We start from the raw sequence: 19,560 nt of genomic DNA, 5'->3' as shown, positions 1-19,560 counted from the left end.
TCCTGCCTCAAGACTGTTGAGGTTAGAGATGTGTCCCACTATGTCTAACCTTTGAACAATCTCTTGTAAGCCACTTTGTATTTTTTTTTTTTATCCTTTATCTCTTCAGGCTCTGGAATGTTTCTGTCAGGCAGCATCTGAAGTAGGCAAAGAAGAATTCTTAGATCGTTTGATCCGCTCAGAGGATGGGGAGATTGTGTCAACTCCCAAACTGCAGTATTATACTAAGGTACAGTGTCATGGTCTGGTCCTTCTCAGATTGCTCTGTACAGAGTGCAGCTGAATTGTTCCTAGAATGTTCAAGTGAAAACAAGCAGACACGTGGAGAAACCGTAGGTTTCTCTCATGGAAGGAACCACTGTGTTTGGCAGCACAGGTTTTAACTGGTGCTCTGTCGGTCCATTTGTCACTCAGTCTGAGGGTAGGCTTCTTGGAAGAGTCAAGTACCCAGCTAGGGATGGTCTAAGGTAGTGAATGGCACCTTCACCTGTGACTGTTCAGTAGGTTATGTCCATGACCAAATAGATTTACCCATGTTATTGCTTCATGTGAAGAAAACTGTTCTTCACATGTGCTTTTTATTTATTTTTTGTTTGTTTTTGAGACAGGGTTTCTCTGTAGCTTTGGAGCCTGTCCTGGAACTAGCTCTTGTAGACCAGGCTGGCCTCGAACTCACAGAGATCTGCCTGCATCCCAAGTGCTGGGATAAAATTTAGGTGTGCACCACCGCCGCCTGGCTATCTTTTCTTAATATAGAGATTTATTTTTATTTATGTGTCTCTGTGTGTGACAGTATATCATATGTGTGGGTGCTCTTAAAGGCTGGAAAAGGAAGTCTGTTCCCCTGGTGCTGGAGTTACAAGTGGTTTTGAACTGCTATAACCAGACTGAGTTTCTAGAAGAGCAGGAAGCTCTCTTAACCCCTAAGCCATATCTCTAGTTCCTCCACCATAATTTTGAGGCAGGATCTCTCACTGAACCTGGAGCCGGCCATCTTGGCTTATCGGTGAGAGCAGGACCAGCTCTCCCACCTGCCACAGTGTGTGTGTGTGTCTGTGTGAGAGTGAGTGTAATTCTCTCCCTTGTCCATGCCACTACATGGCAGATGAGTATCAGTGTCACTTTAAATGGAAAATCCTACACAGGATTTCAAGTGAGAATCTCAGCCAGATCATAGAGGGCTGGGGAGATGACCCACTCACCAATAAAGCAGTTGGCTGTTCAAGTATGAGAACTTGAATCTGGATCCCCAACACTCATACAAAAGGTAGGGAGGGCATGGCAATGCGTAACAGTAAGTCCAGTAGTGGGAGGCCAAAAAAGGTAGATACTGGTGGGAGACGAAGTTTAATGGCCAGCCAATCAAGCTGTATTATCTTGTCTACTTTTTGTCTCTGGATTTTTCCCGTTCTCTTACTTCTGTAATTCTTAGTCTTACTATGTGGATTGTTGTGTAGCTGGGTGGCTGACCCCTGATGTTCTCCTCTCTGGCTACTTCTCCAATCCCTTTCTCCCAGTTCTGTCCTTCTAGATATTCTCTGTGCCTGCCAGCACTGCCTATCTTTTTTCACAGGCATTCTAGACAGGCAAAGTATCACAGCTTTACAGAATTAAACAAAGGCAACACACCTTAAAATAATATTCCCAACACAGCAGACCATGCACCAAGCCTATTCAGCACAGTAGAGCTGGCCCTGGTGTGAGTGCAGATGAACCAGCCTAAGGGCATGAGAGCACGAGAACTGCCCCTGTCCCTTGCTGCCTACTGGATTGGGTGAGCGAGTCAGGGCAGTGCTGGAAAGCTCATCCTGGTGTTGAGGATAGGGAGAGCTGCCTTACTGACCAACCTAGCTACCATACAGGCCCAAAACCAGGGCTGTGAGTTGGCGTACCCCATATTCACCCACTTTGAACTGCTGGAGCACAAAGGGCAAGTTCTGAAAGTCCAAAGCTACAAGATCTCCATGACGCAGGGCAACAGAATACCCAAGAGGAGTCCCAAAGAGGGCCCGATATCGACAATGTAGCAGAAGCCAGAGGCCTCGAGCCAGACCAGTGACTCATTGCAGTGGACACTTGCAAATAAAGATATATAGGCTAGAGGGCTTACTGTGTGACTCACTGTGTCACATTGCAGCTTCCACGATGATACTTTTTTTTTTTCTGTCTTTTAAGTTTTATTTTGGAGGTAGAGATCAAAGGACGTAGAATGAATACCAAGGGATGGGGAGATGAATGGGATCAGGATGCAGGATATGAAATCCATAAAGTATCAATAAAAAGTAGGGGGGGGAAGAAAATTTTGAATTTCAGATTTTTAGTTTAGGGATGATCAACCTGTGGTAAAATTGTAGTTATTCTTTCAAAATCATTTCCTTGACTCTTAAGTGGGAAAGAGACTAGGTGTGTGTGTGTGTGTGTGTGTGTGTGTGTGTGTGTGTGTGTGTGTAGTGATGTTGCTAAATATTTGATAGAAGCAAAGCAGATCAAGGAGATAGCTGAAGAAATGTTACCTTGTTATTAAACTATCTTGGAAACTGTAGTGGTAAAGCCTGTAGTTTGAATGTGGGAATTTGAATACCAAGACTGAGTAAACTTGGACATGTTATCCTTTACTGATAGTCTGTAAAGTCTTCTTCCATCGCCAGGAGAGCACCATAGAGGCTTCGGTAATCAGTGTGATTTTTGTACTCTCAGCTTACTGGATGCAAATGTAAGGATGCAGACATTTCCATGTCTTTGGAAACTTTTCATTACTTCATCACACCTGTCCTTAGGGAAAGAACAAACATTCCTGCCTATGGTCTCAGTATTTGGGAGACTAAGACATAAGGATTACTTGAGTTGAGGAGTTCCATTCAATCTGGTAATATAATGAAGCCCTGCCTATTAAATAAATAAGTAAATAAATAAATAAGGAGACCAAAAGCCCTGTATGACCTACTATTCATTAATAGTGGTTCTTAGATGTTCTGTATAGAATGTTAGAATTATCTCTTAAATTTCACCTGTTTCAGCCTAACAAAATTAATCTATAGCTAGGGCCTATTGTTGTAGTAACATTTTCTGGTAAAACAAATGGATTTTATGCTGAGCTGTGTTTGGATGGGTTGGTTAGTTGACTGGTTGGGTTTTGGTGTAGCATCTCATGTAGCCCAGACTGGCTGAACTCACTGTCGCTTTTCCTCTTACCTTCACATCCCAAACCTGGGATTATAGATATGCACTGTAATGCCCAGCTCAGCTGAAAAATCTTAAATATTATCCAAATTATACTGTCCGTCTTGGCACCTCACCCTGTGATGCTAGTTAACTGACCAGGCCCTCAAACACACTGTCTCTGCAAGGTCTCTGCCACGGAGCCACACTTCATTTCCTTAGTCAGCATCTTATTTCATCATGATCTCGCCTAAATATCTTTTCTGAGTAACTTAGAACCATTGGAGTTCTATTGTCAGGTGGATTTTTTTTTTAATCTGTGTGCTTCTGTGTATGTGAATGCCAGTGCCCAAGGAGGCTGGGGGTCTCCCCAGACTAAAGTAATGGACAGATACGCACTATCAGATGTGAGTGCTGGGAGTTGAACTTAGTTAGGTATACTGCCAGAGCTAACATGCTCTGAACTGCTGGGCTCTCTTTGAGACCCCAGTCACATGAATTTTAACACAGATTCCTTAACTTTGTAGGTTTTAAGTCTACTGGGTGTTGTTGGATTGCCTGAACTGATTATTCAGCTGGCTACGTCAGCAATTACTGAAACCGGTGATGACTGGAAAAGTCAGGTACAAACTAACTAAGTTTGATTGTTTAATTTAAGATTTATTATCGATATGATATTTTAATTTCTGATGCTCTTTTGATATTTGACTCAGGCTATTTTAAGGACATGCATTTTCAAGCATCATTTGGACTTGGGTCACAATAGCCAAGCATATGAGGCCTTAACCCAAATTCCTGATTCCAGCAGGTAATCAATCTCCTTGTCATCTTTAGAGAAGACAGTTTACCAGCCCTGTTTAACTCACTAAGACAGTTTGCCCTCATCTCCTTCTCTCATTCCAGTCAGCTGGACTGTTTGCGACAACTGGTGGTAGTTCTTTGTGAGCGCTCCCAATTGCAGGACCTTGTAGCGTTTCCCTATGTGAATCTGCATAATGAGGTAATTAATTTGTCACTTTTGTCAAGTAACAAGTCTTTTGATTGCCATGATTATTATTAACTTCAAGATCTTATTGCTCATTTTTTGATAGGTGGTAGGAATAATTGAATCACGTGCTAGAGCTGTGGACCTTATGACTCACAATTACTATGAACTTCTCTATGCTTTTCACATCTACCGCCACAATTACCGAAAAGGTGAGCAACTAAACCAGAACCTAGGTGTTAAGCAACTTTATGAGTTTAGTCGTATTTCCAAAGACATTGTATATTGGACATGTATTTTAATTATATTTAAGTACAAAACTAGTGTCGACCTTTTGATGATTATCTAGTAACACTGGGAAAATATATACTTGTCCAGTAACATTGAAAAAATGGGGCTGGAGAGATGGCTCATGTTGAGAGTGTTGAGAACCCAGAGGACCTGGGTTCAATTCCCAGCACCCACATGACAAGCCACAACTATTTGTAACTCCAAAATCTGACACACTCACACAGACATACAAGGCAGATAAAAAAAAAGCAAATGAAATAAAAATAAATTTTTAAGAAATCGTGTCATGTTTAAAAGAATTGATTGTGTGTGTGTTCCCATTCTAGAACATTTTCAAGTGATTTCCAGTGAGCTGGTACTCTATACATTTTCTTCTGATTGTGAAGGGAATATTGGCATTCTCAAACTAAAAGCACTTTGTGCTCCTTCGTGTTTAGCTCCTGTGCTCTTTCACATTTGACTGTCTCCCTTTTAAATTTTGTTTCTTAAACACTTAACTGCTTAAATATTCTTAAGTCATCTGAATAGAATATATAGTCTTCCCTGTTATTAGTTGTTAAATTATCATGTCCCTTCAGTGTTATTCAAATTCTTTTAAAAGAGATGACAATTTGATGTTTAGAAGTACAATTAAATGACAGCTGGATGGTGGTAGCAATAGGAGGCAGAGGCAGGCAGATCTCTGTGAGTTCAAGGCCAGCCTAGTCTACAGATTGAATTCCAGGACAACAAAGGCTACATAAACACAGAGAAACCCTGTCTCGAAAAACCAAATTAAAATTAAATAAATAATTAAATGGAAAACTTGACTTTAATCCCAGAACTCCAGAGGCAAGTGAATCTCTGTGAATTGGAGGTCTGTGTGGTCTACATAAGGCACTTCAGGCCAGCCAATAATAAATAATGAAACTTTGTCTCAAAAAAAAGAAGTAAATAAATAGCCCGCTGGTAGTGGCACACGCTTTTAATCCCAGGGCTCTGGAAGCAGAGGCAGGTGGATCTCTGTGAGTTTGAGGCCAGCTTGGTTTATAAGAGCTAGTTCCAGGACAGCTATGGCTGATACACAGAGAAACCCTGCCTCGAAAAAAATAAATAAATAAATAAACAAAGAAGCAAAAAAGTTATCAAATGAATACGCATTGTAATGTATGTATACCTTTAATCCCAGCACTTGGAAGGTTGAGGAATCGGGATCATAAGTTCATGGATAGTCTGTGTTGGATAAACTTTTTGTCAAAAATTTTTTTAGGGTTGACTTAATAAAACTTATTAGAGATATAGACCTGGATATAACTCAGTTGTTTGTGTGTTTGCCTAGCATGCAGCAAGCTCTGAGTTATTGATTAGTACCACATAAAGGAAGAATGGTGGTACACACCACACCTAGTACCTAGGAGTTTGAGGCATGAAGATCAAAAGTTCTAGGTCATTCTTGGACCAGTGCTACATAAGACCAAGTCTAAAAATAGAGTTGGAAAGTGTAGAGGGGGCAGGGGGAATCTAGATTAGAGATGAAATATATGAGATGATCTGAGTGTGGTGGTGCATACCTTTAATCCCAGCAGAGACCAGCCTGGTCTACATAGCGAGTTCCAGGTTAACCAGTGCTATTACATAGTGAGATCCTATCTCAAATAATAATTTTAGAGGAGATGTGAGGATATATAGTTCAGTGGCAGATCATTTGCCTAGCATGTTTAATACCCTAGGCTCAGTTCTCAAAACTGAAGACAAAAAATCATTTGATAAAATGAGATCTTAGTAATCTAAATTTCGACCATCAAGATGGCTTAGCAGGTAAAGGTGCTTGCTGCCTGGTGACCTGATTTTGAGTCTCATAGACCACTTCTATTTGCTGATCACGTTAAAAGTAAGTTACAGATGTCATAACTCTTTTTTTCTTTTTTTTTCTTTATCTTTTTATTTATTAAAAATTTGCACCTCCTCCCTGCCTCCCTATAACTCTTAATATATAAATACTGCAGATGACTATGGGCATTCTCCTTTTTTAAGTAGCTCTTAGAACTCTGTAGACCAAGTTGACCTTGAACTCAGATCCACCTGCTTTTGCCTCCGAAATGCTGGTATTAAAGGCATGACTGACACCACTTGGTGTTCTCTCTCTCTCTCTCTCTCTCTCTCTCTCTCTCTCTCTCCACACTCTGGCTGTCCTGGAACTCACTAAATAGATCAGGCTGGCCTCAAACTCACAGAGATCCACCTGTCTCTGTCTCCTGAGTGCTGGGTTTAAAGGTGTGCACCACCACTGCAGGCAACATCTGCTTATACCAACAAAAATTAAAATGAGGGCTAAAGAATTAGCTCAGCAGTTAAAAACACTTGCTGCACAATCATACGGACCAGAATTCAGTTACCAAATGCACAGAATACTAGGTGATGGACAGACATACATATAAGCAAATATCCTACATTAAACAACTAAAAATGAACCACTAAATGGTAAATTTTCTGCCATGTACATTTTATCACTTTTTTAAAAGGACTACAGGGTCCTGGAGAGATTATATATATTATATATTATAATTATATAATATATGCATGCATATACATATATAGACTATACACTCACACATATAGAAAGCTTATACTTTGCTATACATTTTTGAAAGGTAGAGGTGGTTGTTAGTTGCCCATTGTGAGTGATGGGAATTGAGCTCAAGGCCTCTGCAACAATAACACAAGCTCTTACCCCTGAGCCAGCTCTTTTGAGTAGGGTTTTTAAATTATTTTCTTCTTTGTTGTACATATGTTAGGAGAGACTTGTGGGTCAGAGGCCAGTTCACAGAGTTGGTTCTCTCCTCTGACCATGTGGGTTCCAGGGATCAAATGCAGGTTGTCCAGTTTAGCATTAAATGCCTTTATTTACTGAGCTATCTCACCAGCCCCATGTTGGCAGTTTTTACTATTGTTTTTGTCTTTGTTTTCTTTTTCGTATTGGAGCTCAATCTCAGAGGCCCAAGCATTTAGGCTCTGTGACTAAACTACTTCTAGCCCCCCCCCCCCCCCCCCGCTTTCTTGTTTAGCCAGGTGAACTGTTCAGAGGTAGCTAGACATTCCAAGTGTTATATGCCCACTCTCCAAACACTCTTTTCCTCCTAAAAAACTGAAGGTCTGTGCCACTGTTTCTTCTGCACTCTCCATCTCTAACATGCGCTATTCCGGTTGCCTTCTCAGAATTTGACTACTGCAATCTGCAGTACTTGTTTTTGGAACTGGCTTGTTTGAATTAGCTTGACTTTTGGGTTCATCCGTGCAGCTACATGTGTTAGAATTTCCTTTTTATTTTCCTTTTTAAGATTGAATTATATGGTTCAGTGGTAGAAAACTTGCTTAGCGTGTATGGAGGCTCTGGGTTTGATTACTAGCACCACTACACCCCCCCAAAAATATTATAGGTGTATCAAAAAAATATATTTTATTTTTCCATCTATCAGTGGATACATGAATCACTTCTGCATTTTGGCTGTTGTAAATAATTCTTCAGTATAGTCTCTTCAAAGTCTTGCTTTCAAAAAGCCAAAAATGGGGGCCTGGGAGCGAGCTTTACAGTCAGTAAAGCACATGGTGAGTGGGCATAGGACCTGGGTTAGATCCAGAACCATCTGAAAAGCTGGGCATGGATTTGTGTGCTCTTGTCATTCTATCATGGAGGCAGATGGTGTTTCCTAGGGCTCCATGGCCAGCTAGCTTAGACTAAGTAGGTAACTCAGACCAGTGAGAAACCCTGTCTTAAAACAAAAACAAAATAGATGTTTCCTGCAGAACAACACCCAAGTTTGTCCTCTAGCCTTCACATACACTCACAAACATACACAGAGACACACACAAAAAAATATAGCCAGACATGGTGGTATTTACCTGTAATTCATCAATTGGGACATAAATGCAGGATTAACAACTCAGTGTCATCTTTAGCTGCAAAGTGAATTCAAGGCCAACCAGGGCTCATAGACGCTATATTTTTTACATTCCCTGAAAAGGTGCCACAGGGGTTGTACTTGATGTTTTCACCAGTAGTTTTTGTGTGTGACTTTACGTTACACACAGTGTTTCCTCAAATCTTAGTATCTCATGTGTAACAGATTCTTTTTGTATCTGTAAAGAAACATTTCTGTCTAATTTACTCTTGTCTCATAGCTGGTACAGTGATGTTTGAATATGGTATGCGCCTTGGCAGAGAAGTTCGAACTCTCCGTGGACTCGAGAAGCAAGGCAACTGTTACCTGGCTGCTATTAACTGTTTACGCCTTATTCGTCCAGAGTATGCATGGATCGTTCAGCCATCTTCTGGGGCAGTGGTATGAAAACTTTTCTTTGTAGTATTTTTGAATCATTGGGTTTTTGGTTTGGGGTTTGTTTTTTTGTTTTTTGTTTTGTTTTTTTAAGTTTCATTTTGCTTCATTTAATTTTTTTAAAAGATTTATTTATTTATTATGTATACAACATTCTGCCTCCATGTATACCTGCAGGGCAGAAGAGGACACCAGATCTCATTGCAGATGGTTGTGAGCCACCATGTGGTTGCTGGGAATTGAACTCAGGACCTCTGGAAGAGCAGCCAGTGCTCTTAATCACTGAGCCATCTCTCCAACCCCTCGCTTCATTTAATTTAAAATGTCTGCTAAAGGTGCTGGTCATGGTGGCACATACCTACAATACCAGCACGCAGGAAATAGAGACAAGAAGGACTAGGACTTCAAAGATAGCCTCAGCCACATATTGAATTTAAGGCCAGCTAGCCTCGTCTGCATGAGACCCTGCCTCAAAGACATGCTTATTACATGATAGGTGCTTTTAAATTCAATCTTGTTTATTAATAGTTAGCATTTGAGAAGGCAGATATAGTTTTTCTGATCCTGCTGATAGTTATTTGTGTTACTAGGCTATTGCCCAAAGTTACCACCAATGATAGAACTATGGCGCTGGTGAAAAGCATGTAGTTTATATACAGATCAAATCTATGACCTTGGTCTAAATAACAGGTAGTAGATAAGTGAGTCCTTGATAATCAGCTCCATTTTGTTGTATGATGGTTTCAGTATCCCTGTACCAGGTATGATGGTGCACACCTTTAATCCCAGCACTTGGGAAGCAGAAGCAGCTAGACTCTGTGGCTTTGAGGTTTGGATTTACATAGCAGGTTCCAGGACAGTCTAAGCTATGTAGTGAGGCCCTACCATAAAAAAAAATTAAAAAAAAAACAAATAAAATTCTCTTGAGAATTTAGGCATGAATGCTTTAGTAGTTTATGCTATAAAAATAAAATATTGTCTTTTAGGTAGGCAGAGGTGGTACAGACAGCACTTTAATCCCAGGAGGTGAGACAGGTGGATCTTTGTGAGTTCTAGGACAGCCAAGACTACTGTATAACAGAGAGACCTTGTCTCAACTACCCCCCGCCTCCCCCTCAAAAAAAAGGAACTATCTTTTGCAGCTAAGTCACTGTTTTTTGTTTTCAGTCTGATCGCCCTGGCGCATCTCCCAAGAGGAATCATGATGGCGAGTGCACAGCTGCCCCAAGTGAGTCAGGGATTTCTCATCTTTGGACAGTAGCTATTGTTATAGTTTAGGAGACATATGGATTAAGGATGTGTGTGTGTGTTACAGTAATTAGATTACAGACAGCTGATAGCATATATACTAGTAGTACTACACATAGTCAGTACATATGGTCAAATTACATTGTTTTGTTTTAGTTTCAACTTTCTAATCTGTTAAAGGTTGTCTTAAGAAGCCTTTGAAAATACAATACTGTCATATAAAGAAATGAAACTTACTTTTAAGTATTTTGGGAATCTCTGTGGCCTAACCTGGCGGTGGTGGCGCACACCTTTACTCCCAGCACTCAGCAGGCAGATCTCTGAATTTGAGGCCAGCCTGGTCTACAGAGTGAGTTCCAGGAAAGGACCCAAACCTACAGAAAAACCCTGTCTCGAGGAAAAACAAAACAAAACAAAGCAAGTTCCAGGACAACTAAGGCTACACAGAGAAACCTTGACTCGGGGCTAGGGAAGTGTTTCTCTTTAGGTTTAGAATATAACTCAGTGTATGTCTGCTGTGTAGGCATGAGGGCCTCAATTCAGATCCCCTAACCCACATATGCATGAAAAAGAGACAGAAAAATATTGGAGCTAATTTGACCCAATTGGGAGTTTCTAGGTTCAATGAAAGAAAGAGTCTCAAAAAATAAGGTAGAGCTAGGTATGGTGACCCATGTCTAATCCTAGTTCTTGGACAGCGGCAGATGTATCTCTGGGTTTGAAGGCAGCCTGGTCTATATAACAAGTTCTAGGCTAGCCAAGGCTATGTAGTCAGACCTGTCTCAAGGGGGAGTGGGGGCGTGTAGAAAGTGTTTGTGTTGGTTATTGTGTTTTAAGTTATCTCAGTATCAAATATCTTCATCAGGGTCCTTTATAAACAGCTCATGGCCTTTCCCAAAGAAAGAGTTTGGACTCCAGTTTTAATCCCGCCTTTCTCACTTAGGTAGTTGTAACAGCTAAGTTGAGTTTTTGAAACACTAACTACTCCCCAAGTGCAAGTTTTATTTCTGATCATTTTGTTTGACTCAACTGTGTGTATAAATAAAGGGACGTTGCTTAATTTTTACTGAATCCTCTGTTTTCTTCATTTCTTCCTCTATTCCTTGGAGAATTAAACCTTGTCCCACTCTCGCCCTCAAAAATAACAAGTCCATTTAATAGATACTTCTTTATACTTTTGGTAATAAAATTTATTTGGTTTTTAGGCAATCGACAAATTGAGATTCTGGAATTGGAAGATCTGGAAAAAGAATGTTCTTTAGCTCGAATTCGCCTTACGTTGGCTCGGCATGATCCATCAGCGATTGCCATTGCAGGTAGGAATTAACTTCTAACCAACCAGTACCAATGACACAGGACCAGGCAGTGGTGTTATTCAGATATTTGTAAATAATCAAAGCTTTTTGTCTCATTTGTGTATACTCTTAGGTGCACTAACTAGCTATATTCCATTTCCACAGGAAGTTCATCAGCGAAGGAGATGGTCACTCTTTTGGTTCAGGCTGGCCTCTTTGACACTGCCATATCACTGTGTCAGACTTTTAAGCTTCCCTTAACACCAGTCTTTGAGGGGCTAGCTTTTAAGTAAGTAAAAATTGACTTTTAATAGCTTTAATGTCTCTGGAAAGCAGTGGCACACGCCTTTAATCCCAGTACTTGGGAAGCAGAGGCAGGTGGATCTCTGAGTTCGAGGCCAGCCTAGTCTACAGAATGAGTTCCAGAACAGGCTCCAAGGCTATGCAGAGAAACTCTCTCAAAAAACAACCAAAAGTCTATAATTTTCTAATCAGAAATTCTGTCTTATTATTTAGTGTGATACAATAATCAGATGCTGCTAAACCATTGTAAAGAGGTGCTCTGGTTTATGCAGGAATTTTTTAAATTGATAACTAATAATTTTATTTTAAACATAATCTTTATCAGGAGTAGTGGACAGGTAAAGGCAGGAGAATCGAGTTCAAGGCTAGCCTCAGCTATATAGACCATGTCTCAAAAACAGACCAAACATCTTGATTTTTAAGCTTTCTTGGAAAGACACTGAGTTAGATAATGATAATAGTGTTGGTTCTAGATGAGGCGTGTCCTCTTTCCAGGCCTTTGGGATCGCTTTTGGCGCTTGTAGTCATTTTTGAAAACGTTCTTGTTTGTCCTCTTTCTCGCGTGTGTAAGGATAGCTTGGGACATTGTTCTCTTGAACTTTCACCTTAATTTTGAGACAGGATCTCACTGACATCTGGGACTGGCCCAATAGGCTAGGTTGATGGGCCAGTGAACTTAGGAGTGCTCCTGTTTCTACCTCCCCAACAATGGGATTACTGTCATGCCACCATGCCCAGCTTTTTATTTGGTTGCTGGGGATCAAACTTGTGTCCTACACTTGCGTAACAAGTACTTTATCCTCTCAGCCGCTCAGCTATCCCTAAAAAGTCATTATGAGCTGAGGGTTTAGCATAGTGATAACACTTCCTAGCTTGTGCAGGGTCCTTCCTAAGTTCTGCTCCTAGCACTTGTTTTTTGAGACAGGGTTTCTCTCCATATAACCCTGGCTGGCCTAAAAGTCATAGATACTCCAGCCTTCTAAGTGCTGGTATTACAGACAACTTTTTATTGAACTTGTAGCTACTCGTTTGTGAAACATTCTAATTTGGGAAACTGGAGAAATAGCTCGAAGGATGAGGTGCTTGGCCTCCACATGTACCAGGCTTGCAAATGGTGAACAGACATACCTGAGGCAAAACACCCATATATATACAATATATATATTGTGTGTATATATATATATATTGTGTGTATATATATATATTGTATATATATAATAAAGAATTTCTTATTGAAACATTCTAATTGAGATAGGGACTATGTAGCCAAGGCTGGCTGAAAATCTCAGCGATCTACCTTCCTCTGTCTCCCAAGTGCTGGGGTTGAAGGTATACAAATGTCTCTTGACAACTAATAGGCATGTGGGTCATTCAGCTGTGTGACTTTTAGAAGGAGAAGAAGCCAATGTACTAGTAATGAACTAAGTGATAGGCCAGAGCTAAAGTTGACTTATCTGCCTAGATGTAGTAGCAAAATTAAGTGGCACTTCAATGGTTAGTTACCACTGTTGGACCATTTTCACTGCAGGTGCATCACATTGCAGTTTGGAGGAGAAGCAGCACAAGCAGAAGCCTGGGCCTGGTTAGCAGCCAATCAGCTGTCTTCCGTCATCACTACTAAAGAGTCCAGGTATCCTGGTGTTCCTCTAGGCCTGATAGATTCACCTTTTGCAAAGCTATAGCACTCTTTCCTTGAATAGATAGCATTTAGAATTTTTCTTTTCAAGACAGGGTACACTGATCTGTGTATCAGTCCCGGCTGTCCTGAAACTCATTTTGTAATCCAGGCTGGCCTCAAACTCACTGAGATCCACTTGCCTTTGCCTCTTAAGTCCTGGGATTAAAGGCATGCACCCCCACCGCTTGCCTTAATTTGAGGTGTCTTATTGTTGTTTTTAAATATGATCTTACTATGTAGCCCACATTTTTCTCAGATTTTCGGTTCTCCTGCCTCACCTTCCTGAGTGATGGGATTGTTTACACTCATGCAATGTCATACCTGTCTTTATTTATATGGGGTGTGTGTGTGTGTGTGTTTGTGTATTTTCAAGTTACAGGAAGTTGTAACCATGTAATACTGATGCTGGGAATCAAATGTGGGTTTTCTGGAGAAGCATCTGAGCTAGCCCTCCAGCCTTCCGCTAAGTTTTTATAGAATCTGGAAGTTAGTTTGGAGAGATGACTCAGTGGTTAAGAGTACATGTTACAGCCAGACATGGCATACACTTTTAATCCCAGAACTAGGGAGAGAGAGGCAAGCTGTTCTCTGTGAGTTTGAAGTTGGCCTGGTCTACGTAATGAGTTCCATTACAGCCAGAGCTAGGTAGAAACCCTGTCTCAAACTTAATTAATCAATTAATTAATTAATTAAAAGGGGGCTTATTGCTCTTGCAAGACTCAAGTTTGACTCCTAGCACCCACATCAGCCAACTCACAACAGTCATAAGTCTTTTTAAAAATTAAAAATACTGAGTATGGTAGAACTTTGTTTTAATCCCAGCACTTAGGAAGCAGGGATAGGTGGCAGTCTGTGAGTTTGGGGCCAACCTAGTCTACATTAACAAGTTCTATAACAGCCAGAGCTACTTGATAGAGAGACCCTGTTTCAAAATAAAAAATAAAAGCTGGAAGTTTATAATTAGGCTGACAGTTATAATTAAGACTATGATGTATTATCTATGAGATATCTCTCCGTATCCCCTTCCTCAAAAGCAGAGGGACCTTTTAGCTTAGTGTGGAATAGATAGCCTAGGTTCACAGCTACTTTCAAGGCTGGGGCAAGAATATCACTCATAACCACAAAATTAAGGCCAGCCTGGGCAATATAACAAGACTATTTCTCAAAGGGAAAAACAAAACAAAACAAAACAAAAAACCCACAGCCTTGGGACTGAAGAGATCACTTCGTTTTTTAAGAGCACTCACTGTTCTTCCAAGGGACCTGGGTTTAATTTCCAGCACCCACATGGCAGCTCACAACTTCTTGTAACTCTGGTTCCAGGGATCCAACACCCCCTTCTGGGTATTGCATGCATGTGATACACATAAAGGCGAAAAACAAGAATTTTTTTTAAAAAAATGAATCTATTGCTTGGTCAGTTTGGGAGATCAATACTAATAATGTGAACCAATTTCTTTTTTTTTTTCTAAATCCTAGAACAAGGGAATTAAATTGTATGTAGTTCATAAGAGAAAAATAAATCTTAACTCATTTGATTTCTTTTTTAAATGTTTTTGGGGCTGGAGAAATGGCTCAGCAGTTAAGAGCACTGGCTGCTCTTCCAGCGGACCTAGGTTCAGTTCCCAGCACCTACATGTCAGTTCACAACTGTAACTCTAGTTTTTATTACCTCATCTAATTTCTTGTTATCATTTAGCTGTATTACCAACTTATTTGTTAACTGGAGAGATGACTTAGCAGTTAAGAGCACATACTTACTGCTCTTGCAGAGGACCCTAATTTGATTCCCTGGTACCTACATTGTAGAAAAGAGAGTCAACTCTTAAAAGTTGTTCTGTAACTTCCAGATGGATGGTATGGCGTATGAATTCCCTACCCTCCCCTCCCCCCCACACACACACACTAAACTAAGTGTAAACTTACAATTTTTTTTTAATGTGAAACAGCTTCAGTGTGTCTGCTCACACCTATAATCACTGCACTCAGAAGGCAGATAGTAGGCTCTTAAGATCAACCTGGTATATGTAGTAAGATCTCCCATCTCTAATAGTTAATTAATAGAAAAGGAATCTGAACTCCTTTGTCCTTTTTACTTTTTTCAAGTGCTACAGATGAAGCATGGAGGTTATTGTCAACTTACTTGGAAAGATACAGAGTCCAAAATAACTTGTATCATCATTGTGTGATTAACAAGTTGTTGTCTCATGGAGTCCCTCTGCCTAACTGGCTTATAAACAGTTACAAGGTATGTGATATTGAAGTAGGGTGATAATTTGAGAAAATGTTCTGATTCACAACTCAGTTGTGGTGGCAGTACTTGGGAGATGGAGGCAGCCATTGCTACATAATGAGTTCAGGGTCTGCCTAGGCTAAATGAGACACTGACAGAAAGGTGGAAGAGGGGAATAGAGAGAATTCACTGATTTATATTTATATCTCAATCACAACTAACAGGACTAAAATAATTCTACGCAGAGTAATGGGAAATTAAGTAAGCCTTCTAGCAATTAAGTACTAGGAATTTAGATTTAAAGTTTCCTGGGTTAATAATTAGATTAATATCTACTTCTGTACTTACTAAACAGTGAGCTTATAATTAGAGTAATGAGTAGCATATTATTAGATATGGTACAGTGTCTACTGTTGTTGCTACAACAGTGTTTTTTAGAATCAGGATTATATATTGGTCTATTGTCTGTTCACATGAAGAAGTACCTGGGCAGGCTAGCTTTATAGAGAAAGATGGGGTTTCTTTGCTCACAGTTTTATAAGCTAAACATGAAGAACACATGGCTCATTGTTGTGGCCATCAGTGAGTACTGTGTTATATCATAGCAGATTGCACTGTGATGGGAATGCATGGGAGAATAATATGGTCATGTCATCAGACAGGAAGCCAGAGAACCATTCAGCTTTGAGAACTAGTTTAATCTCTTCAGAGAGGACAGTGCCCTCCTCCATGTAAACATCCTCCACTTGGTCCTACTTCTCAAAGGTTCCTTTCTCTCCAGTGCTATCACATTGGGGGGCTAGACCTCCAACATAGGAATCCACATCTGAACTATACAAAAATCATCTATAGCAAAATGGCTTGAATGGTATCTTCTTTAAAATGTAGATTCCTGGGTCTCATGTAAGATTACCTGGGGCAAGATAACAGAACTCCACATTTTGACAAGCTTATGTATGTATGTATGTATGTATGTATGTATGTATGTATGTATTTGAGGCAGGGTTCTGCTGTAGTTCTGGCTGGCCTAGAATTTACTGTAAACTGGGCTGGTCTTGAATTTACTATGTAAACCAGACTAGGTTCAAATTCCACTAGCCTCCCCCTCCAACTATTAAAGTGTGCAGCACCAAATCAAGTTTTTGTTGTTGTTGTTTTAGTGTATAAGTTTCATGAGTTCATGTGCTGTTCTTGTATAGGAGCCATGCCAATCTTCTCTTTATCATTCCAATTTTAGCATTTATGCTGCTGAGGCAAGCATTTCTGATCTGCTTAGGATGTACACTTGAGTGTGAAGATAATAATCTGAAGCACTTTTATAGAGGTTTTTTGTTTGTCAAAAGAACAACCAAATTATAGTGTTAGGCATTTGTAATTACAGAACTTGGAGAAGACTGGGTTCAACGCCAGCCTGGGTTACATAGCAAGACCCTGTCTCAAAAAAATCGAAACAGTTTACCTAGCATACAAGAAGTGCTGAACTTAATCCGTAGCACTGCATAAACTGGATGTGGTGGTATACATACGGGGTCAGAAGTTCAAGATCATGAAACCCTGCCTAAAAAAAAAAGAGAGAGAGAGGAAAGTAGAGAAAATTAGCTAAAAGAAGAGTAAAATTGAGATTATATCAGAACAAAGAAAGTATCTTCATTATAATAAAGTATCCATTGACTGAGTAAAGCATCCTTACTGTAATAAAGTATCCATTGAGTAAAACATGGTTACAGTAATAGAATTCAGCATCCTCACTGTAATAGAGTATCCATTGAGTGCACATAATCCCTGTAATAGAGTACAGTATCTTCACTATAATGGAATACAGAAGATCTTGCTGGTGGTGCCCACCTTTAATCCCAGTACTCAGGAGGCAGAGGCAGGTGGATCTCTGAGTTCAAGACCAGCCTGGTCTACAGAGGGAGTTCCAGGACAGCCAGGGCTATACAGAGAAACCTTGACTTGGGTGATAGTGGGGAAGTGGTACAATATCCTCATGTAATAAAGCATACTTACTGTTCATAAGTGAGGCTGTTTATCTTTCTATCACTTGATTTACATAAAACACAAATTTAAAACTGGTGGTACTTTTGCATTTCATCATTTCTAAGAATTGGTGTATATATCCTGTCACTTTAGTGCTCAGCATTTCTGGGAAGACATGTTGACATTACTAATGTAAAATTGAAATAGGGACAAGTTAAAACGTGTCTTGGATCACAAAACAGAAGAGAAAAGCCATTCAACAGATGGAGCTTTACTGTATGCCTGGAGGTAACTGGGCTCTTGGGGAGTTTACAAATCTAAAGAACAGATTAAACCCAGGCGCTCATAAGTAACCTTTTTTTAATTGTGTGTTGTTTGTTTTGAGGCAGGACTATATAGCCCTGCTTACCTAGATGTTTCTTATAAGTTAAAATACAACTATATTGAAAATATTAAATGGAAAACCTGTTATTTGTTGATGCACAGAAACAATGTATGTTTCCGTGGTACATTTAGGGGTGTGAGCATTTGGTTTCTTGCATATTTTCTAAAACATTCTAGAACGCAGCACTATTCTATTTCAACTGGGAGTAGACATGCTTATAATTGTTGCTTTTTACAGAAAGTTGATGCTGCTGAGTTGCTTCGTCTGTACCTGAACTATGACCTTTTAGAAGAAGCTGTAGATTTGGTCTCCGAATATGTGGATGCTGTATTAGGGAAAGGACATCAGTACTTTGGAATTGAGGTAGATGCATATGAATGTTTCCTTTTGATTGTGTATTACCGCGCTAAGTAATAGGTAAGGGAGTATTTAAAATAAATTGATATAAAGTATATAGTTATATAGTGAAATATTGATACTCTAGGGATCTCTAGTTTCTTTTCTTCTTTTTTAAGGTTTATTTTTAGCCAGGTGTGGTTGCTCACTCCTTTAATCCCAGCTTTTGGGAGGCAGAGTCAGGCAGATCTCTGTGAGTTCGAGACCAACCTGATCTACAGATTTCCAGGACAATCAGAGAAACCTTAAAAATAAAAAGGAGGGAAGGAAGAGAAAAAGGATTTATTTTTAATCATGTGTATGCACCACCTGCCTGTGAGTGTCTGAGAAGGCCAGAGGCTTCTCTGAAGCTAGAGTCACAGGCCTAGATAAGAATTCTGGGAATCAAATTCAGATCCTCTGAACATATAATGCACTCTTTTTTTTTGGCATTTTTGAGATATGATCTCTGTATTATGTAGCTCTGGTTGTCCTGGAACTCTTTGAGATCAGATGAGTGATAGTGCAAAGTATTAATATATTAGCTTAACTGAAAGAAAAGGGAGAGATCCATGTATGTGTGTTATGTACATGTAATTCCTTTTTCTTATTACACTTATTGTGTGTGCACACACACGTATGCCACACTGCACATGGTGGTCAGAGAACAACTTGGGGGATTCATGTCTTTCTTTCCACTATGTGATCCAAGAATTGAAATCAGTAACTTAGGCTTGGTGGCAAGTGCCTTTACCATCTTATGAGCCCCATACAATTTCTTAATGGTGGGGCAGGTGGGTTAAAATGTTTCATGTATAGAATCCTGCAAAAGCAACTACTTAGAAGAAATGATGTTATGTTAATAATAGACATTTTCTTTCAGTTCCCACTGTCTGCAACAGCCCCAATGGTATGGCTCCCATACTCCTCTATTGATCAGCTTCTCCAGGCTCTTGGAGAAAACAGTGCCAACAGTCACAACATTGTAGTAAGTAAATCTCTGAGTTATCTTCACCAAAGTTCTAATGGCAGGCATATCCTAAGGCATGATTATCGATTCTCTAGAAAAGAGGGGACAAAAGCCACTTATTGCCCATAATATATTGTACCTCACTCCCTTTCTAAATAAAAAAATCTAAACAACCATTTCAGAAGTTTTAAGAAGGAATTATCTAGGCTTCAGTTACATAGAGATAATGACCTACAGTTCTTTCTTAAAAGGTGCTTAGCAGGGCAGTTCTACAGGATGAATAGTGCTTGAATGCAGTGCTATCACTGTATTCAATTTAACTTTCAGTATCCTGCGTGATATCTG

At 39.8% G+C, this 19,560-nt stretch overlaps 1 protein-coding gene and 1 non-coding gene across 4 annotated transcripts in view; one reads left to right on the top strand and one right to left on the bottom strand.

Annotated features, from left to right (window-relative positions):
* Nup160 (nucleoporin 160) overlaps positions 1-19,560 on the top strand; it is a 55,002-nt gene that overhangs the window by 32,733 nt on the left and 2,709 nt on the right. For 2 of the 3 annotated variants that reach the window (XM_048428300.3, XM_085696517.2), the window contains 13 exons: positions 110-229; positions 3,687-3,782; positions 3,873-3,967; positions 4,063-4,159; positions 4,251-4,356; positions 8,594-8,754; positions 9,916-9,976; positions 11,202-11,312; positions 11,457-11,580; positions 13,123-13,224; positions 15,379-15,520; positions 18,108-18,233; positions 19,129-19,233. In XM_048428300.3, coding sequence (XP_048284257.3) covers positions 110-229; positions 3,687-3,782; positions 3,873-3,967; positions 4,063-4,159; positions 4,251-4,356; positions 8,594-8,754; positions 9,916-9,976; positions 11,202-11,312; positions 11,457-11,580; positions 13,123-13,224; positions 15,379-15,520; positions 18,108-18,233; positions 19,129-19,233 — 1,446 coding nt within the window. The remainder of the gene's footprint in view (positions 1-109; positions 230-3,686; positions 3,783-3,872; positions 3,968-4,062; positions 4,160-4,250; positions 4,357-8,593; positions 8,755-9,915; positions 9,977-11,201; positions 11,313-11,456; positions 11,581-13,122; positions 13,225-15,378; positions 15,521-18,107; positions 18,234-19,128; positions 19,234-19,560) is intronic. The other variant, XM_085696516.2, reaches the window with a different exon arrangement.
* LOC125396508 (U6 spliceosomal RNA) lies at positions 16,660-16,766 on the bottom strand. Its single transcript, XR_007230820.1, has one exon. It is a non-coding gene; the product is annotated as a U6 spliceosomal RNA (small nuclear RNA).

The sequence above is a fragment of the Myodes glareolus genome, chromosome 10 (genome assembly GCF_982192425.1).
Source record: "Myodes glareolus chromosome 10, mMyoGla1.1, whole genome shotgun sequence".
Taxonomy (NCBI): domain Eukaryota; kingdom Metazoa; phylum Chordata; class Mammalia; order Rodentia; family Cricetidae; genus Myodes; species Myodes glareolus.
This window is presented reverse-complemented; position numbering and strand designations above follow the sequence as displayed.